Here is a 22148-nt window from a genome sequence, read left to right as displayed (position 1 = left end):
AGGGGATGAAGCAGACGCAGAATTAGCAACGCTGTAAATGCGTATAATCCACTGAACTGTTCAAGTGACAGCATTTACATAACGACTTGAGTCAATAGATCTATCACTTTGAGAGTTGAGTAAGGTTCAACCTCCTTCAGACAAATATATCAACTGCAGCTACAATACTACCTGGCTAAACACATTTAGTGACTGATAAACTCATTTTTGTTTGTTCGTAATGTTCAAAATTCACACTTTTTAGATATCAAACATGTCTTGGTAATTGAGAAATCATCCTAATTAGATTTTTAGATCTAACTATTCCTTTAAAATGCTGAAGTACATAACAAAAATCAATTTGTGCAAAATAAAGTGTGAAAAAACAAGGTGCAAAATATACTAATCGATCAATTATTTCACAGTAACAATAACATATTACCCACCCATGTAAGCGTTAGGTTAGCAGGTTAACTCAAACCTGGTTCTGAAGTCTTACACATTTGTTTCCTTGCTCTAGAGACGGAGAATTCAGACCCAGAAAGAAGTTAAAAATTGTTCCAACTGCCTTTGTTTCCATTTCTACAGCGAAGACCACTTTCACTTCATACTACTACTAAAGCTACTACTAGAACTACTACACCAAGGGCTGGTCCCAAAGTCTACATTATGGTTTAGCCTAAGTGTTAATTAACGTGACACATTTGGCAACGGTCTCGCAAAGTTAGTGTTCTTCCTCAGCGTTTGTGAAACTGCGTGCTAAAAGGTCACAGACAAGCATATACTTAGTTTATGTGGTGTTCAGGCAAGGGTGCATTTAGTGTGGTCCTGCACACTGTAATTTTGCTCGTTTGAGAAATGGGACATCTTTGAATACTTACTGGAAAGCACAGGAACGCACACAGCAGTACACAAATCTTTGGGACAGGCCAGTTAACTTGGAACCAGTGCAAAAGCCCAGTTAGGCCAGGCCTCATTTAGCATTTAGCTCAGTTAGCATCTCTCCAATTAAGAATGACTCGTTAAGTGACCAACAAAAGAAAAAAGACAAGGTTTGTTCATTTGATGAATTTTATTCTCATTTATTGATAAAATACAATTTTGCTTACAAGTGCTGATTACAATTACTATATTACATTCACCTTTATTTTACAGAAAATATTTGAAATCTTACAACTAAAAATGACACATTATAGGGACGCACCCTCCACCAGGTGATCATGGCCACCATGATAAATCCTTGCATCTGACATTGCACCTTTCTCCAGAGTGAGTGAGGAATAAATTCCTACAAACAGGCATGAAATATACTTTCTTTTCATAAATGTTGAAGTTTATAAAATATTGCTGTTTATTCACTGAGGATAGATGAAAACAGATCCACCGGTTTGACTTAACTATGTGACCTTTATTATCATCACATTATCTTTTTTTTTTTTTTTTTTTTTATTAGTATTGGCCTAGAAAAAGTCCACAATGCACATTCACTTCATACCAAATTAAGACTTTCAGAATTCATCCAGTATTTCCTACCAGTAGTGATGTGCAAAATTCATATGCAGGTCAACTTTTGGGTTCAATCCAAATTACTGTTGCTAAGATCGATATCAAGGTAAACCAACGGAAAAGAAGAGCGATCACAGACACTGTCATGTCTCTGCTATGCTTGTTTGTGTGTCTGTACGTATGTGTATACCGTAATCCATACTGCATATATCAACATGAAAGAGCTCATATACATTTACTGACATGACGAAGAAGATCAAAGTCACTTGGAAAAGTACCCCCACACCCAAAGACATTACATACAGCTACCAAGCTAGTCTGGATTTTATCCATACACCACAAGCAAACACGACACGATGGAACCAATGTGTGTATATATGTATACATATATATGTAAAGAAATAGAGAGAGAAAGGCTAAAAATCTTTCAGTCCTCACTGTGAACGGACAATGAACATCTGAGTGATACCAGCCAATGCCACACAAAGATATCTGATGTCTTTTAGTGAAAAACCCACACTGAGTTGCAGGTTAACGTGTTCCAGGCAAGACTATCCACATAAAACATACAAACAAAAGACAAGTCTAAGAGTCTAAGAATATATTCATTGGGAATTCTGGTACAAAAAACTCTTGTATAAAGTGTTATGTACACCCTGGATAGAGGCATAACAAAATGGGACAGCTCATATAAAGACATAGTAAATACCCTGTTTCTTTTAAATGTTTTGTAAAATGATTTGTAAATAGTACTTTATATTAAAATATATTAATTAAAATATATTACTTTTCAAAACTAGACAGACATTAAAAAGAAAACAATCTGATTATCTAATTCTCATAAATTGACTTTGGTATATTACCAAGCAAACTCTTTTAAAACTGTCTCGCGCAGAAGGCAGATTATTTCACTGATACCCAGATGCATAACATGCACACTTTTCTATGCATGTGTTATATACTACACACACACACACACATATATATATATATATATATATATATATATATATATATATATATATATATATATATATATATATATATATATGTATGTATGTATGTATATATGTATGTATGTATGTATGTATATATGTATGTATGTATGTATGTATGTATGTATATATCAAAATGTACCTGTTCATCTGAATTGTTTAAGGACAGTTCCATCATATTTAGAGTTTAAATGCAGATTCTAGTGTGATTTGTCATAAGAAATTTGACACAGATAAAAAGCGTTAGTAATCAAAGTGGATATGTTCAAGCAGTTGAGCTGAAACCCAACAAAAAACGCACCTCAGCGGAAGCCAATATTTACAGAATAAAAACAAAATGTTCATCTTCTCCCTTTTCCAAGTGTTCTACTGTACTTCATTGCTCATAAACATGAGCTTTAAGGTTTATCTGTACGTTGTTGCTCTTGTCATTCCGTTTAAAACATAAATGATGCCAACATTAACTTTAAAGAATATCTACAGTCCCAGGATTTCCTTTAGAGGCATTTTCAGATCACACTCCTGACTGCAGCAGTGTAGAAGTGTCAACAGCGCAAGCGTGATCAGATGTGGAATAGATGTAAAATGACAAAGACCTGGGTTTGCTGCTCCTGAGAGGGATCTTTTGATTATTTGATTAAGAAGTGCTCCAGCTCCCCTCAAACGCAGAACTTTGCATTTACAGCTGATTAGTAAGCAGTCTGTTCAAGTTAACAGTTTTAGTAATATAAAAAAGTGCAACCCTAAAAAGATATATCTTTTTTTTCTTAGATGATATATAAGGGACTGATGCTTTCTTAGATTTAGAGGAGACGTTTTATATAAATATACAAATTATTGCCACCTTCAGTCACCAATATAAACCTGCTCTTACATTCCATCATATACTCCAAAACCTTTTGTTTTAAGAGAAGTGCCTCCCTTGACTCCCTTCTGTTCCATAAATAACTTCATTTTTTTATCTACTACTGATTCCATTCACATCTAATAGTACCACGTTAGCCTAGACATAAGGCAGGTCAATAAAATATCTTTTATGTTCACAGTAAATCTTGGTTTTTCAGCCGCATGATTCTTTTCTTAAGCCTTAAACTAACCCCCTGGGTAAGTACACCTTGATTATTATTGTTGTTATGGCGCCAACAAGCCGCACAGTTTTGTTTTTTTAAAGAAATAACTCTTAAAAGAAGGGAAGGGTCGTGATCCTCACATCTACAAAAATAGCAGTATACTGTTACTTTCATTTCTAAAATTTTGTTACAAAAATATTACAGAATATGATCAGCGTTTACATATTGCCACTACTCAGAGACCTGTATCTAGAACAAGGGGCTCACTTTACAGTAAACTGACTGAGGAAGTATTACTCTGCATTGCACAAATTATGTACATGAACCTCTATCTTACTATCAAAACAGCATGAAAGCCTGACTCCTGTATGAAAATAGTTATATGAACAATATAACCACAGTGAGAACTTCAACACTGAGCTGAAAATTCACAAACTCTCACTACGCTCTTAAATCAAACAATCCTTTTTTCATCTTTCATATATTTATAATCATATTAGTCACTGATTTGTCTTTGCCGCCATTACCGTACCACTAGACATGAGACGCACAGTTTGGAAGGACCAATGCAGTCATCATGACAGAAGGCCCCACATCCCTTGCACATGATCATGGCCTTAAGTCGACAGTAGCACTTTGACTGAACATCCTCCATGCCCGAAGCTTCCATGAAGGCCTGCTCTGGTGAGGTTTCCCCCTTACTTTGATCAAGGAGGCGACCAGCAGGTATGGCAGTGACAGTCACAGAAAAAGACATCATCCCTCTGTTGGCGCTCTCACTACTGCAAGTAACTGTTGGAGAAGAGCTGGTGTTGGCCAGGCTGCTATTTAATGAGTGAGGCACAGACATGCTGATAGTGCCGCCATAAAAAGTTCCCAGCACAGGTTCTTGCCCTTCATGGGATTTCTGGGACTGGAACGATGTCATATGTGGGTGACAGTCGCTCGACTGATATGGCCCTGAGATACCCTGTTTACCACTGCGGACATCAAGGTGCGTTCTTGGAGATGTTTCTTTGGTTCTTGTAGAAGCGCAAACTTCTCCAGTACTGGACGAACCACCAAACGACGGAGACTCTGACTTTATTTGGGGACAGTGTTGATATCCTGCGGCATCATCTGCTCTTGTGATTAGATATACCTGCTGTTCATCTTTAACCCCAGGAGGGTTTGAGTGTCCTGAAGAAGCCTGAAGTCCTCTGCTCAATTCTACCCCTTCTTTTTCTTCTCCTTCCACATTTTCTCTCTTTAGGTTGGCCAGATGTGGCCTTTTGCTGCTCTCAGACCCCCTGCCGTAAGTGGAGATATTGAGGAGGTAGTGTCCAGCCATTGCAGGTTTGGCCACCCTCTTTCTTCCAAAGTGGCCTAGATGGAACCTTGGTTGGTTATTACAGCTGTCTGAATAGCCTAACAGATAGGGCTCTAAGTGAGATGGCTGAGGCACTGACACCGAGATCTGGCTCTGTTGACTTCTGTGCCTTAGAACGTGGATGATCTGCTCCTGAGTGTCTTTGTCTAACTTGTCCACACTGATCCCAGGTCTGCCTGAAATCATGGCTAAACCCGAAGAAGTCTGCACCCTAGCTCTGCTAATGTCCTCTGTGTCTACAGGGTTCTCCCTGCCTGACCCTTTTGTGGTAATGCCCAGGTTCCCTTTATCTTGTGCTGGAGTGGTTATAGAGGGCACCTCCATCTTGACAAGTGGTTTTGGAAGAATCTTCTCGAGGGGAACGTCTTTACCTTGAAGGAGCCGAGTGACCAGAGGATTATTGGCAGGAATTAAGGAGTGAGATTTGGAGATTGAGGTCCCTGACAAAGGTGTGTCTTGTGCTATCTGACAATGAGCCAGTGCATTTGAAGGTGGAAACTGCATCCCACCTACTGACAGAAAGGTGCAGTGATCCTTGATAAATTGATTTGATGCACACTGAGTGGTCTGGGAACCCGTCAAAGGCCTGTTTTCCTTTAAAAACAGTTGGTTTGTGCTGAGATGTTGAGTATAACCAGAGTCTGTCTGCCCAGTAGCACCCGAGGAAGGAGATGTTTGTGTGCTCTCAGGGGCAGGAGAAACTGAGCTAATCTTTACTGGTGATACAGACTGGCTTCTACTGCTTGCTGGTGAAAATTCTTCTGACAGGGACCGTGCTGGGGAGGGTGTGGAAGTGCCTCCAGCTGAGCCAGGTCCTGAAGTGGCTCCTCTGGATGTTGAGCCTGCTGCTGCTGCAGCTGCTGCAGCACGCTGTTCCCGAGCTAACTTGGCTTTAGCTTTAATGTCGGCTAAAGTGCGGGCACCCGTGCATCCAGGGCGGATACTGGGTGGCGTCAAGGGATGTGGAGTCCTTGGAGAAACTTGGCCTGCAGCTGAGGGGGCAGACAGGATTCGTGACACAGGGATCTAAAAACAGAGAGAGAGAGAGAGAGAGATTCAGTATTCAGAAGAAATAACACAATTCCACCATGATAAAATGAACCTTCAGAATCAAAATGTTCAAAGTAAAACCTACTTTTAGAGGAGGCACTCTCTGTTGTACTGTTACTGAAGCCGTCGTTAGGGGCAACCCTTCTGGTGGGGAGATGCGAGGTTTCTTCTCTGCTATTTCTTTCTCACTAGAGACCTTCCTCTTCAAGGACTCCATGGTAACGACAGAGGCTGATGATGCAGCCCCCTCAGCTTTTATAGATTCGATCTCCAATGCATCTTTTCCTTTAGAACAGGTACTCACAGCTTCCTGAGAAGGCTTTGGTGCATTAGACTTCTTCTCACTTACTTGAGCATTTATATCTGCTGCATTTGATGTTACAGGTTCTGTTTTTACTGCAGTTGCTATAGACTCTTGTGCCAAAGATGCAGTGTTTGTGTCTGGAGATCTGGAGGTCAGTGGGGGATCTGAGGCAAGGTGACTGGCAGAGGCCGATTCCATACGGACGGACTCTGGTTGAGGATGGCTTACAGTTACTGCTGTTTTCACCTCTCTGGATCTCAGCTCTTTGTGGCAGACCTCAACAGTGTGCCTTGGCTTCTGTTCATCGTTGCTAGTCTCTGATCTTCCAGAGAGATTTATGTCTTTTGCTGGTGCAGAAGTGCCTTCAACCTCTGTCAGCTCTCTGGACTCCTCAATACTCAGTCCAGACCTGAAATGAAAAAGTCATGTTTTAACATTTTTTTATTTCTGTCTCCAGTTTGTTTGTGATCTTCTCTCACTAAAATCTACCCTATGTATAGACTTACTGTTCGCCATAGTAGCTTTCAAAGAAGTGCTCTTTCCAGTGCTCTACCTTCTTCTCCTTCTCAATCTCTTGCCGCATTCTTAGTCTCAACTCAGGGGTGAACTCACCTGTGGGGAAAGCGGTCTTCAATACAACATTTAACATCATGTTGCACAGCTTGGCCTACATTTGTCATTTACAGAAACTGACCTTCTCCCAGCCTCTCTTTCCAAGATTGTGCTGCAGATGTGAAAAACTCATTGTTCAAAGCAGAACTGGTTACCCTCAGGAGTCCATCCATACAAGACTAAAATAAAAGATGATGTAAATCGGTCATTGCTATTGTTAAGACGATCCATTATAGGCAAATTAACCACTGTAATCTTCATGTCATTCATCAAACTCAGTAATGACACTGTTCCTTATTTTCTTTGACTTACCTGCTGGTCAATTTCTGGCAGTAACTTCAGAAGCTTCTGTTGACAGTCTGAGGGCAACATGGAAAATGTGTGCTTGTTGATTAGGGCCCGGAGGTTAGTGTTTACCAGGATGGAATCAGGCGTCTCCACATCAATCTCACACCTGGCTCGTCTTAGCTGGCCTAAAAACAAAACGAGTATGAGAATAATCAGTTTCGACAATTCCAGAAAGTGACACGGATAGCACAGACAACTGAAAACACTCACGGGCACTAAGCCGGCTGGAGCGCTGAGACATCTTCCTGGCACTAGCGGTGTGGCACACATCTGCTTTGACAGAGGAGGAGGAGGAACTGGAGGTGGAGTTCTGAGGACTAGCAGGGCAGCGCTCTGATTGTTTCAATTCCCAGCCTACAACAGCCGGAGACATGGATTTACTGGATATTTCATTACTGAGCCAGCACAACTCCCAATGCATAATTGTATATTATCATACATTCTGGGTACAGCACATCTGAGCAACACATTGTTCAATGAAGCTGCTAAGTGAGCACATATTTGAAAATATGCATTTCAGCAAGCATGCAATTCTGTCATTTGAGGTGGTTTAATAAAGAAAATGTGCTATTTACAGCAATATGGGGGACAAAGATTATATACCGGATTTGGAGGATGCTGAATCAGCCATGTCTTTGACAGGTTTTAGAAGCAGTCTGGGGTTGGAGGCTGTGGAAATTCCACACTGACGCCGCTGATTCCTCTGCTGCTGTTGTTTCAGAGCCTTGGAAATACAGGAGGAAATACATTTGCTAAAAATGTAATTCCCCAAAATAACAATTTTGTCAACAAATCTATTGAGGACACTAATCTAATGCTTCAAACACATCTCTAGCATGATAAATAACTAACATGCCAAACGTTAAATTGCATCATTCAGTGCATGTTAGTGTGTGCATAAAAACTGAAACACAAACAGATAAGGGTTGTGAGGAAAGCACCTGTTTTAGTGCCTTCTTGCTATGTTTCTGGGATGGAGAGATGAGCTTGCTGCTAGAGACTGAGGGAGAGGAGCATCGAGACTGTGGAGAAGATGGCTGTGACTGCAATTTTGCTGGCCCTGAGAAATGAAGAATACTGCACTGAGTGTGTTTATTCACACATGCTCTTTTACTTTTTTTTTCTATCTCTCTCTCAGAGTTAATGAAGGTCAGTTTCATTCCATTAAAATGTACCTTACTAATGCGTTTCGTAACAGATGTTTGTCTTGTAAATGTCAAACCATAATTTAAAATAACCAAAATATCCAAGAATGCTTATTCTGAGCATCTGTTCTGAAAATACACTACCACTGTAAAGCCAAATATTAAGATAAGGCATTCAGAAAAATAAAGCAACTCCAACAAAAAAAACAAGTGAGACACACAAACGCTACACTCAGATGATTATTTCCTGGTCTGCGGTACCTTCGCTTCCAGCTGAATATTAAATGTTTCCAACTATATTAATGCCTGGCTATAAAGCTCATATGGATATTCTACTTACTGTCATTTGTCTGGTTTGCCTCCACTCTTATAGCATGCATTATTCTGTAATATTTGCACACACTTTTGAAGGACAGCCTGGTAAAGCGATCAGTTAGCTCAACAGCTCTCTCTACGATTTAACGTAGAAGTATATGAGGATGAGGAAGTGGTCTCGATTTGCAGAGAAAAAAAAACATTTCCTGTTTAAGGCTGATTTGATCACTGTGAATAATGTGGACACACAAAGAAACTCAGCAGAAATATTACGCACCTAATACAGTTTAATACAAATACAGTTATCCCATTCAACCCTTAATGCATACTGTAAATATGTTTGCTACAACAGTGAAACTTTAGATAACTTTCTAGTCCTTTAGCACTAACAATATACAATGTTGTACAAAGGTTCAGGAACCTGCAAAAATGACAATCAAAAAGCAAACAAAAATAAACAGTATGTGTTTATTAAAACATTTCCATTTCCTCATGATGGCCCAGTATTACTTTATGGTAATAGTGTAGTATTACTATTATCCAAAACATATTATGCTAAATCAGTGCTTAAATATGTTAAGTTAGGTGAGCTGGTGATGAAAGTGAACAAATCCACACACTGAATCTTTTTTAATTTACTGTTATTATTTACTAAATTTATGTTCACTTGCATCTGTTCTAATGTGATCTGGAAGTTTTCTAGAAGCACAAACACTCTTATTGCTGAGATACACTATATGGACAAAGGTATTGGGACACCTGCTCATTCATTGTTTCTCCCAAAATTATTATTAAAAAGAGTCTATCCTGCTTTTGTTGGAGTAACTGTCTCTGCTGTCCAGGGAAGGCCTTCTACTCTCTGTAAGCGAGGTCAGAATATTGGACACTCATCCCCAGAGATTGGATGGAGCACCATCATTCCAGAGAATGCAGAATGCACTGCTACACAGCTCAATGCTGGGGGGCTTTATACCCCTTTAGCCCATGCTTGGAATTAGGTATAGTGCCAATAGGTTCATGTTCATCTGCTCTGGAGAGTGCTATTCTATTGGCAGTACTTCACTACAGGGACTAGATAAGATGTGTGCTTGTGTCAGCAATGGGTGCAACATAAAGTAGCTTAAGGCATTCATTAGAAGGAGTGTCCACAAACATGTGGACATATTGTGTACTCTAAAATGATGTGTTTAGGTGCCTAAAGCTAGCACAGTACTGTAAACAAGCGAATAACTTGGGGCATGAAGACATAATCTCTTATCTGTCTGAATTAATGATCCTGTCTTATCCTTGGTGATTGGGTCAACTTTATTAAGACTGCACTGCTGACATGAGTGTGTTATATATTATATAATTGAAATTGCATTAATAGAACAGTGGGAGTATAATTAGGCATCATTAATATCGTGAGAGAGTGAGGTACCTCTTCTTTTCCACCTTCCTCTGCGGCCCTCTTTGCTGCTGGCACTGTTGTTTTCTGTGCTTCGAGTGTCAGACATGTTATCACTGCTGTCTTCAGAAGCCTCCTCAGATAGTTCTTTCACCACATCTGCAATGTCCTTCTGCTCACACACAAATCACACAGATGTCAAGGTCTCATTTCTCCCTCCCGGTTTTAACTCACTTGTTTTTGTCCATAACGTACATAAACACTTGTGGCTGACAACCACACTGGACAAAAACAAAGAGGGCCTATTTTCAACCAAACGGTTATAACAATAGTGTAGCGATAAGCTTTGTAACTTCTTTGCTATCTCGGTACACACAACTGACTGGGTAGTGTGGTCGTCTTGGTTCCGGGTTCTGAACAGTCCACCAGCATGCTGAACACAGTTGTGAAAGATCTGTATAAGCATAATATGTTGTAACATTGACACATCTTCCTGTCTGAAACGCTAACCAAGGTTAACCAACGCTTGAGTGCAGGATGTTTCTTTTCCTCCAAATACTGTTAGGTTTTGGTTCCTGTTTTATGTCCACTAACCTTCAGTGTATAGACTCCCATTCGACCAGGGACTTTGTAGAAAATTCCCTCCTCACCCCGTGAGTTTGTGTGGAGCATGGCATTGAGGCAAGCGAGGGGAGAGGTCCCACTGGGTAAAACGAAAGGAGAAACCACTCAGTCACCTGTGATCAGTGTATGCACAACACATAAAACCAATGCATTTATGCAGCAAAAACTGTTGTTTACATAAGAAAAGTGATCTGAACCGAATTTAATAAACCAGTTAATGCAATTCATTTGCATTGTTTAAAAGGTAAGATATAAAGAGTCAGTTTAACGAGAGTTTAGTTTTAACGAGGACAGCAGAAAGCAAAACATCACATACATTACTTTTATTACTACCACACATGCAATTAGCACTTTATTTATTGTAGTATTAGAGTAGTCTGGGCCTTGATGTTAATTTGGCCATAGTTTCACAGTTCCTTATTTCTTACCAAGATTCCTTATTGGTTCTTATTGCTTACTAAATTTCCACTCATGTCCTAAGAAGGCACACTAAACCTGCTTCAACTAAAAGCAAAGCACATCTGTGGATTCTGCTTGGAGTGCACCGCATTTCTTTCCATGAGCACACAGGAATCGTGCCAAAATTAAGTGAAAGCAAACAACAAATCAGCTCCAGGTCATTTTAGATCCAATTTAATGCTTTTATTAACTTTTTAAGACTGGGCAAAAATACCCTTTCCATTGAACAACAGTACTATACACTAATATATTTCTGTCAATGCACAGTCCTTGCAGTGAGACTCAGTGAGACCCCACAGGATATGCTAAACCATACAGTTCAAGGGCTTAATAAATATAACTTTTTAAAGCATTAGGTAGTATTAATTAAACCAAAATCATTCGATATTGAGCATAGCACCAATATCACTTTTAAAATACACCCAGTGTGCAACAGCAATAAATTACCTAAGCTATAATTAGGCTTTTCAGTAAATCACAACATATTGTTTCAGCAAGCTCCACTCCATCAGTAAATAAAAATAAATAAAAATGCAACTAGTTATGCAGACTAGTTATGGCATGTTCGGTATGTTCATATTTGGATATTTAAAAAAAGATATGCTTTTTCTGTGTTGCATTTCAACGAGATTCAAGCAATTAATAAATATAAATGACATTCTTAAACAACATTTAACACTTTTAGAATGCAACCATGTTTCTTCTATTAGAAACTGACACACAAAAACCTTATATCTCCATTTCTGCCCCATTTACATTGTGTCAAAATTTCATGATGAATGGACAAATAGAAACGATCCAAAATGACTTGGAATACAGTCTTTGTACACCGACTTCCAGTGAAAGTTAAGAAGGTTTTTGCTTCTCCTGTAAAGTTTTGTGCAACAACAGCGATTTCATTAAAATCATCAATAATCACTTAAAAATGAGGTCAAACTGTACTTTGTTCTTCATTGGTTTTGTGCAACAGTGAGCAAAACAACTTTCAGGATTACAAAGTCCTCAGTCCCTCAGTCAATCAGCCATTGCATTAGCACCACCTGCCTCATACTGAGCGTGTCCCCCTTGTGCCGCCCCAACAGATCTGACCGTTTGAGGCATGGACTGTGGTATCTGGCACAAAGCTGTCGGCAGCAGATCCTTTAAGCCCCGCAGGTTGTGAGATGGGGCCTCCATGGATAGCATCAGTGAGCCTTTCAATACATTAACTTCAAGAACTGACCGTTTACCTGCTGCCTACTATATCCACCCCTTGACAGTAGCCACTGTAGATGAATATATTCAAGTGTTTTTCACTCCACCTGTCAGTCGTGCTAATGTTTTGGCTGATTGGTGTATGGTATAGAACTGGGAATAATTCATTTGCTTTGGACAGGACTGAAAAGGAAGAAATACCGATAGAGAAACACGAGAGCACAATCATTACACTGCCTTTAGTTATTGTCATGAAGAAGCACTATTGTGAGAGCTACAGACAGTGGCTCCCCTGCTGAGTTCACAAAGCCCTTTGCATGCTGTGTCATTTAGGGTCAGGTTAATAGCATGCAAAGGTATGGGCCCAGGCCCTTTAGATTGAAGTTAGTGTAAGGGAAAAGTGGGGGATAAACTCTTTATTTAATCTTACCTTCTGGAAGACAATAGGGACAATGAAACAAAAAAAGAGATGTAATAATTAGAAACATGTGGGGTGTGCATCCACTGCACTTGCCTTAAATAGCATGACAGTGAAGATGAATGAGCAAAGAAAAGTACAAACAACCAGAAAACCCATGTGATTCACTCCCCTAGATGTTTGCATGACTGAATAATCTTAGTGATTACAAAATGTGTTTTTGGTTATGAACTAAAATAAAAAGTAACGTGTGGCTCTAGAAGAAAAGCATAGTAGACAATGACCTCACCTTATCTCCTTCAGCCGCTCTCGCTGAATCACCTGTAGGATCTCTTTATGACTCATTGGTGTGTTAGGGTACTTCTCAAGTACCTAGAAACAAAAGGAAAAGTAAGAAGGTGATCATAGTGCTCCTAGCCCAAACAAAGTTGTTGTCTTTCCTCGCACTGTCCTTTAGGCTATCCTATATGTTCAAACGTATCCAGACACTCCTTTGTTTACCCATTGCTGCAGATGTCTTCAATAGCATGACTCTAAACAGAATGGGATGCTCTGGAGAAGAACACAGGAGCTTAAGTCACCATACTCAATGCCAAGTGTCAGCTGGAAGGTATAAAGCCTTCCAGCATTGGGCTGTGGAGAAGTGGGACGTTGATCTCTGAAGTGATGGAGCTCCATCTAATGGATGGCGCTAATGATTGGTGTATGGTATAGAACTGGGAATAATTCATTTGCTTTGGACAGGACTGAAAAGGAAGAAATGCCAATAGAGAAACACAAGAGCACAATCATTACACTGCCTTTAGTTATTGTCATGAAGAAGCACTATTGTGAGAGCTACAGACAGTGGCTCTCCTGCTGAGTTCACAAAGCCCTTTGCATGCCTTTGGGATGTGTTGGAGTGGCATTTGTGCTCATCCAACATTAGTACCTGACTTCATTAAAGCGCTCTCGTGGCATTAATCCTCACAGCAATGTTCCGACATTCAGTGTCAAGCCTTTCCAGAAGAGTTGGAGAGGGGGGGGGGGTCAACAGAGGACGTTTTGGACATAGTAAATTTTATCCACTTTCATTACATAGTGCTTAATGTCCTTATAGGGTGCGTTAAAACATATCTGACTGGCAGCTTTACGGATTATTACACCCTGGACTAAAGTATCGGGTGCTTTATCGCTTTTTCAGCCGTGTTCACCACTGCGTTTGGGGGAATCAGTGGCAGTGTGTTTCTTTGCAGTTTGAGTAATGCAGACACCTCAGCTGAGCTGGGACTATGCTTACAGGATGAGGTCAGCCACTGGACCAGCGCCTAAGAGCTAAGAGCCGTTCCTTCCCCAGCTGTGTGAGGGGTGGTGAGATTTCTCGTTCTCAGAGCCGTTTAGTAATACCCAAAGTTGAGCCAAGCATGATTCATTTCCTTTGTCCTAGACAAGGTGAGGGGAGACAGCATCTAACAACCGCAAAAGAAAGCCTGTTCGCTTAACCTAGCTTTGCCCATGTTGTACTCTTTAATTAAAGGCCAAATGGCAATCAACTGGCAGCTGCTTTCACCTTCACATTCCCTCCTTCCCACACCTTTATTTTTTAAGTAGGTCCATTATTAAATGACCAGGCCTCGGGGTGGGTAGCTCAGTGTACCTAGCTTGCTGCTTTTCAGGTGTTAGTGTACTTACAAAGAAAATAGTCTACGTTTTAGTCATCAACAGTCCGTAACAAAGTCTTTCTCGCTGTCTCATTTCATTATGCTGGTGACAGGGTCTGTACTGTTTTGCCACAGAGTGTGGGTTTACACCGATCCCACTGTTGAGGTTTATCATGTCATCGCATCAACAAGTTAAGAACAGCATCTAATAAACTTCAGGTCTTATGTTAGTTGATGCTGGATGTGCTATGAAGTCCCACTGAAGGTCTATGAGTCACTCAGTACTTAAGAAGTGTCCTGACCTGGGACGTCCAGACAAGTCGCTTTTCTAGAAAGGTATTTCTACCTAACTTGAGTCACTATTCCACAGAAGTAATTGGGTTTAGGCTAATCTGCCCACCTCTGGCCAAGCCCTTCTCACTTACCACTTAACCAGAAGCCATATAAAGTGTTAACTACTACTTTATTATTGTGTACTCCATAACCTAACTCATTCTTCTTAGCTAGAGCTTACAGCACTGGTCCTGCCTCAGCAGGCTCCAGCTTCCAGGTATTGAGCTAATAGCTAGCTACATGTCAAGGTCTCTATGATATTGACAACAGTGTGTCAGGCTTTGCTAGATTTGCTAGAACACTTCTAACAAACCGGCTGAAAGTTTGAGAAAATACTCTTAGCCTCGACTGTAACACGAATTTAGACATTTACAGGTCTTGTCAGCGGTGTCCGCATATCATCGCTGAAGGAAAACAGAGGAGTTAGCCGCAGCCTCGCACTTGCTGCTCTCAGTTAGCTAGCGCAATGCTAGCTAGCTAGCAAGCAAGCCAGACCGCTATCTGCTAATGCAAAGTAACCGATAAAATGTGCCTCCAAAGTAGCTGACATGACTCGGCCAGGTGTACAAATGTTTACACAGTCCAAACCCGACGTGTCCTCGCAAGGTTAAAGGTGAAAGTGTCTGCTTGGGTAGCTACGTTTTGGCTAGCTAGCTAGCTAATGCTAATGCTAATGCTTAGCTAGCTAGGCTAACGAACGTCAGGCGCGCGGCTGCGTCCGCAGTTGTAACGTTAAAAACAGACCCTGGAGGAAAGTTTAGCAACTGAACGCCGCAGTAAAGCTGCACGGCGCGGTGTGCTTCGGTGTCTGCAGGTCGAGATAACTCTGTCTCTCTGCGGCTCCGTGGGCAGGCAGGCCCCGGTTGGCGGACTCCCCTCTCCGCCTGCACCACCAGCAGCACGAGCAGCAGCACGAGCAGCACGAGCAGCAACAGCAGCAGCAGGTCATGAACTCATAAACACAGTTGTACAAGTGGGGAAACGAGGAGCGAAAACAAGCCAAACAAACACACAGCAACCCCGCAGCTTTACCGTCTTCGCCGCCTCTGCCCACGTCCTCCCCTTTTTCTTCTTTTGCCTTTCCCTCATGGTGGCGGCCGGGGTCCCGAAAAACCGAGCGAACGGGCGAAGAGCGGTACGGTTCAAATGGAAATGTTGCTTTTAGTTATCGTGCAAGACCCACCATCTCTGCCATATTGGGTGTTTTACTGTAAGTGGCGGGTCACGTGACCCGCAGGGAGACGTCATCTTACTGTACCGTGACAGAGCGGGGAAAGCACCTAGAGGTGTCTGTGTTTACTCTCTCTCTCTCTCTCTCTCTCTCTCTCTCTCTCTCTCTCTCTCTCTCTCTCCCCCTGTAGTTTACCGTAAAAGCTGGACGTTTTAATAGAAGCCGTGATTCCACAACCCTGAATGTCCCTCAGCTCTCTTGGCGGATTTCTCTCACAGTGCTGTAGACCAGTTAGTGCCTCTATTAAGAAGCGCGGTGCCCAGCGACAAGCTTTCTCCGAGGCTCAACCCTGCCTTTACATGTTCGACCAGTGTGTATAAGTGTGTAAATCAGGAGCTGACAGCTTAAACCGAAACATGACAAAAGAGGGCTATCAGATTGCTGAGGGTTATATTCCTAATGGTGTCACTGAGTTCACTCTGCAATAACAATAATCTGCTGTATCCACTAGAGGTCAGTAATGATGGAGGGATAAGAACTTGGCCTTCGCCATCCATCCTGGCAGGAGTGAGCTGAAAATCCAATCATCAGTGATTGTATCATTGTATTATTAGCCGGCATGCCTTTCCAAATCAATCAGACTGCAGATCAGTGATTTTTTTTCCTTTTTTGGGGGGGTCGTGCAGTATCACCATTTATCCTTCCCATGGATTTTATTCATGAATAACAGTACAGGAGTACACATGACACATTCAGATCAAAGCTTCAGGTAAACAGGATAAAACTGTGCTTTATGTCGTCGATCCAAACTGTGCTTCGACACAAAATCAGTGCATAAGTAAGAAAACAAAAGATCTTGCAAAAAAGCTCACAGAAATAATAATAAATAAATAAATAAATACCTCAGAACAGAGCTAACAAGTCTTTTCAATAAAGCTTTGTATTTATAGCATGGCAAAACCACCACGTTTAAAATACTTCATGGCTGGAGCATGGCAGCACATGTCCCCATGGATGGAGTGGGTGAGCACTGAGACTCTGAGACCACAGAACTGGTTGATGGAGAAGTGGGTAGACTTGGTCCTTGGTACCTTGGGAGAAAGGTAATATGATATCAAGAGAGGTTATGTGTGATGAAAGCAAGAAGTATCTTGCTGTTAGAGAATAAGCTAAGTAGGTGTCTAGACATTCCTTCTAATCATTGATGTTAGCTGCTGTGGGATACACCTATTGCTGCATGTTAACACAGGTGTTTAAGTGTACACACATTTTGTGTAATTTCCATAGAAAAGCATTGCCAATAGAATTGGATACTCTGGAGCAGCCACACGTATCCCAGTCACCGCACCCAAAGCCAGATGAGGGCTCGAGGGGTTAAAGCCCCCCTAGCGCTGAGCTGTTTTTTCTTTGAAGTGATAGATCTCCATCCATTACCTTTGGGATGAGCTTTAGGGGCTTTTTGTCTCCCTAGAACTAATCATCCACCTTTAGAACCTGACCGCACTACTATTCTCACTACTGAATTAAAGGCAAATATCCCAATATCTACTGTTCCCAGAAGAACAGGCTACCTATCGTTGGTTTTGCGCGCTGGTATAAATGACTCTGTATGTTTACAGTGACTTACTATAAATCAGCTTACAATAATTACTGTAAATAATATCTACAGCACTCGTGATGTTATGTTTCTTTAAAGCAATGCCATGCTGTCTAAGGTCAGGATGTTGGATGATTACTATCTCGTCCCCAACTCCCCAGATCATCCCAAAAGTATTGGATGGAGCACTGTCATTCCAGAGAACAGCGTTCTACTGCTCCACAGCTTAGTAATGGGGGCTTTATACCCCTCTAGCCCACGCCTGGCATTAAGCATGGTGCCGATAGGTTCATGTTTATCTGCTCCAAGAGGGAGTCCTATTCTATTCACAGTACTTCTCTACAGGGACTAGACATGCTGTGTGTGTGCATTTGCACATCTGTGTCAGCAATGAGTGCAACTTAAAGTAAATGGATGCATTCATTAGAAGGACTGTCCACAAACATTTGGACATGCAAAAAACATCATGAAAGAGCTTAACTAGCACAAGCTGTACTAGTTAAGGTACTAGCAGGCTATTAGGTACAGTAGCTAGCATTAGCATTAGCTAACAGTTGTAACAGTTGTTTATCACTAGTTTAAGTTTTATTGATTGGTGCATTAGCTCTGGTTCACACATACATTATTAATGCAGATCTGCTAGCCATTCTTTTAACTTAATAAAAAACTAAAAATGAAGGAATTAAGTTGCATTATTGGAGCCTAATTTTAAGGTAAAGCTAATTTGAGGAATTATTACAGCCTTGTTACAATGGTGGTACAGTTAGCATACAGTAAAGTGAACCTGATGCTGGAAGCTATTTAAAGCATCATACCAGCTTGAACACAGTAACAGTAACAACCGGAAGACAAAAGTCCATAGGGTAACCACTGGGCACATACCCTATTTTGGCACCTGGAGGTACTCACCATGATCTGGCCCGCATGACACGGGATGCTGTTGTCCTTCTCCTGTGGTGGCCAAAGTCACGGAGGAAGTCCCGGGTCCTCATCTCTGCTCCTTCTAAATCCAGGGGGACCATGGCCGGTGGCGCCATATCCAGCTCCAGTAGCATGACGTTCTCTGCCTGTGTAGCACCAAAACCCAGTTGCCTCATGAATGCCTCCACAACTCTTTGCATTAAACAGTGCCTGGCTGCCAGCCTGTCAGGATGTTAAAATACAGTCACCACTGTGTACCGACCCTGTATCTGGAAGGAGCTCCTGTTGCCACAGCAACCTGTGCATGTTGGCTGATCGGCCTCTTGTGTCCCGCCACAGAGGTCGGCCTTCGCCTGACGCGAGGAGAGTTGCTGGAGAGTAATATGAACGTCTTTAATCACTCGTGGCTTGTTTGATGGAAGTGTCAAGAGCGTGTTATGCAACTGTTACACTCACTTTTCGGACGGGAGGAGCGGCAAGACCTTCCACTGGTCCTCCTCGCTGTCGTAGTGCAGTCGGTGTATGATCTTGTTTTTCTCCTCAGGAGGAATGAAGTTGTCAATGATGAGATTCCTACAATAAAGAATTCCCATCAGATCATTAGTGTGTGATTTAAGGGTGGTGTAGGTAATTAAAAGGTAACTGCTGGAGGAAAGAAATACTTGAATTTCATCTCTCTTGTCAGCTCATTCAGTGTCTGCTCCAGTTCCTGTCTCGTTGTCACATGTTCGTCACTGATGTCCCCTATCTCAGCTCTCACCAACTGCAGTTTGCTGTACAGCTGTGTAACAAACAATAAATGATGTTTAATAATTGTATTACAACTGTACTGTACAATCCGGCATAAACGATGAGATACTGTTTTTAAACCATTCAAAAACGATGAACCGTCTAAAATGACATAGACCTATTGTATTTTTCTATATATTTTTATTGTACATTATTTCTGCAGAGATTCTGCTTTGTTGAAGAATCATTCTATATAGCTTCAGAGTTTAAGGGCGGGGCTAAACCTCAGAACAGGTGTATACACAGCCGTAGAATAAATACTAGAGTAAACCTTATACATACTGTTGATAATCTGTGTGGAAATAAGTACAGGTTTACACTGCACGACTTTCAGAGTCGCCATTCCTCAAAGAAGCTGCGTATGAATCTTTAAACCAAACAGCGCATTGGATTATGGGCATTACTATGCATTACAGTGCATTGTGGGATTGTGGGTCACAGTGCACTGAAAATTTGGCACTATGTTTTAGGACACCACTAAAAAAGGTCAGAACTCCAAACTAGCGAGCTATAGAGTGAATAGGGCATTGCAAATTTTCAGGCATAGCAAAGATCTCTCACCAGAAGGAACCTGCGAATAGTCTGCCTGCTCTCCTAAAATACTTTGTCCCGAGAATTGATGCGAACCCATTTCATATCCTATATTTTGCTCATGCTTTACTTTTACCAAGGTTTTGCCTTGTTGAAAAAGCAGTTTAGGGAGCAGAAGCGTTCTATACAGCTTCAGATTTTAGGGGCGGGCTAAACCTCTGAACAGGCATACTTACAGTCTAGGGTAAAATAACATGTATTGTTGAGATGCTAAGTGAAACTGAGCACACATCTGCTTAAGAAAACGCATCTAATTATTTTGGATGATAGATAAAATAAAGGTTATGCCAAATTGTATATGTTTTTATTTTTTGTTCAATTTAGCAAATAAGAAGTAAGAAGTACTTAGACTTTCCACCCAGATTATCAACAATACACATTTATCTTGTTTATATATTCTATACTTACTATACTGTTTTTGTTCTCCTTACAGGAGTGTTTAAACTTTTGCAGTTTAGTTTCCGTAGATATGGACGGTGTGGACTGGGGAGTGAAACTTTTACAGTGTTCTTTGAGTTAAAAATGATGTAAATTCAGTGTTTTATATATATATAAAGTTATATATATAAGTTTTACTTTTTTTCTACAATACCAACAACCAGGGGTGCCATATAGGGGAAAAATAGGGCGATTCTATGGCCCTGTGACTTACAGGGGCCCGAAAAAATGCATTAATTAGAGATTAGATTTTGACCGAATTTTTGCTGTGGGACCTATTGTAATATTTTTATTGGGGCTTTAAATCCCTAGCAGCGCCCCTGGTAACAACCCATCTATTAAACTCTATTTACATCATTATCATTTTAGTTTAGTTACAGTTTGTACATTAAAGACCTGCTTCACCTTCTTAAGCTTTTTGGTCTTCAGGTCAACCTCCTGCTGCAGAGTGGAGAAAGTCTCTTTCAGTTCCACTGTTTCTTCATCCTGCTCAAACATCAGCTGTTGCATCTCCCTCTCCTGTCTCTCCTGTGAGTGATCACACACAAACACGACGGCCTCTAGTCATTAGGAGGGTTTTTCCCCATCAGCAGATAAACTGCGGTTAGTGCACACTTGTAGTTATTACCTGCTCTGCGATCTCCTGCCTCTTCAGCTCCAGCATTCTCTGCTGCTCATTGGTGTGGTCGATGATGTTCTTCCCTCCTGTCAGAAGCTTACTTTCCAAGGCCTAAAAGCAAACATGGCAAAGAGAATCCAATTTATTCTGCACCTGGATCTGGATAAACAAAAGGTCTCAAAAGTGCACAAGCACTGACCTTATATTTCTCAATCATGCTTTCCATAGTCTGCTGCTCCTTCAGTAATTCCTCCATAGTCTTTGCTTTCTCACTCTCCTCCATGCCTCCCAATTTCCTCCTAACCACCGGGCTGTCATTGGCAGCACTCTTGGCCATCTGCCCCACCTGCTGCTTCCACCAGTGCTCCTCAGCACTCTCTTCCTGCACCATCTCAACAACATCCACCTCACGGTTCCTAGGTGTCTCCACCTCCCCACTGCTCATGCTCCTCTTCATCCTCACACTATTCCTCCGCCTCCTTCTTTCTTTGGCCAGCATCCCCCGTTCCTCTAGCTGGGCCTTCAGACGGGCGATCTCCTCCTGGAACTCGCGGAGCAAGGCGTCTTTGGGATCCTCGTTGATCTTTGGCTTGTTCTTGATGTTCTTCGCCCTGTTCGCGAACCTCAGGGTAGTGAGGGTCTCCTCATAGTGACATGACATGGGCCCTATTGTAGCTATCATGACTGTCTTAGAGTTCCCTCCTAAAGAGTCCTGCAGCAGGCGTGTGAGTTTGGAGTCCCTGTATGGGATGTGGGAGTTCTTCCCGTCCACCAGAGCAGAAATGACATTTCCGAGAGCGCAGAGGGATAAGTTGATCTTGGCCGCCTCCTTGAACCTCAGGCCCTGGACACCCGTCTTGCTCTGGCGTTCGCTGCCCGCCAGGTCTACCATGTTCAGCTTGCCCACGCGAATGTGCTCCTCGCCATCAATGCCCATCTCGCTGCATTCGATGGTTATGACGAAGACGGCGTGAGAGCGTGAACTGCGCTCGTTCATTTTGGTGAAGCCAACAGACCTGGACTGATTGCCCAGATTCATCACATGCTCGATTTCTTTGATGTTCTTGGTCACCACTGATGAGAGGCCTTTGACATACACGCCTTGCTCTGGGTTCTCCTTCAGCTCCAGCCTTTTGCTGTTGTCCTTGCAGAGAAGGTCTCGGATTTCGTCCTGGTATATCTCCAGGTAGGACACCCTCACCAGGTACTGCTGGTTCTGAGATCTGGATATGTGGGTGAAGATGTGCTGGAAGGAATTTGGGATGACTCCTCGT

The 22148-nt window shown here is 41.7% G+C and overlaps 2 protein-coding genes across 3 annotated transcripts in view; both read right to left on the bottom strand.

Annotated features, from left to right (window-relative positions):
- Positions 1-2517: 2517 nt before the first annotated feature.
- Positions 2518-15976, bottom strand: asxl2 (ASXL transcriptional regulator 2). Of its 2 annotated transcripts, XM_072689609.1 has the most exons (12): positions 15781-15976; positions 13065-13147; positions 10675-10783; positions 10114-10252; positions 8175-8293; positions 7837-7957; positions 7444-7587; positions 7198-7358; positions 6968-7064; positions 6780-6885; positions 6055-6682; positions 2518-5945 (listed from the first exon to the last, which is right to left on the bottom strand). In XM_072689609.1, the coding sequence occupies exons 1-12, from the start codon at positions 15835-15837 to the stop codon at positions 4074-4076; spliced, it is 3636 nt and encodes a 1211-aa protein (XP_072545710.1). In that variant the 5' UTR covers positions 15838-15976; the 3' UTR covers positions 2518-4073. The 2 variants fall into 2 exon arrangements, with proteins under 2 accessions (XP_072545710.1, XP_072545711.1); XM_072689610.1 differs by lacking the exons at positions 10114-10252; positions 10675-10783; positions 13065-13147; positions 15781-15976 and adding an exon at positions 8719-10104.
- A 604-nt stretch (positions 15977-16580) lies between these two features.
- Positions 16581-22148, bottom strand: part of kif3cb (kinesin family member 3Cb) — a 6323-nt gene continuing 755 nt past the window's right edge. Inside the window, exons 1-8 of the mRNA XM_072689607.1 lie at positions 21074-22148; positions 20884-20985; positions 20661-20783; positions 19100-19218; positions 18894-19010; positions 18700-18808; positions 18426-18583; positions 16581-17010 (exon numbers count right to left, since the gene is read on the bottom strand). The exon at positions 21074-22148 is cut by the window's right edge and continues 755 nt beyond it. Of these exons, the coding sequence (XP_072545708.1) occupies positions 16899-17010; positions 18426-18583; positions 18700-18808; positions 18894-19010; positions 19100-19218; positions 20661-20783; positions 20884-20985; positions 21074-22148 (1915 nt within the window). The 3' untranslated portion in view covers positions 16581-16898. The remainder of the gene's footprint in view (positions 17011-18425; positions 18584-18699; positions 18809-18893; positions 19011-19099; positions 19219-20660; positions 20784-20883; positions 20986-21073) is intronic.

This window comes from Salminus brasiliensis, chromosome 10 (assembly GCF_030463535.1).
Source record: "Salminus brasiliensis chromosome 10, fSalBra1.hap2, whole genome shotgun sequence".
Classification (NCBI taxonomy): Eukaryota; Metazoa; Chordata; class Actinopteri; order Characiformes; family Bryconidae; genus Salminus; species Salminus brasiliensis.
Note: the sequence above shows the minus strand (reverse complement) of the source record. Positions and strands in the feature narration are given on the sequence as shown.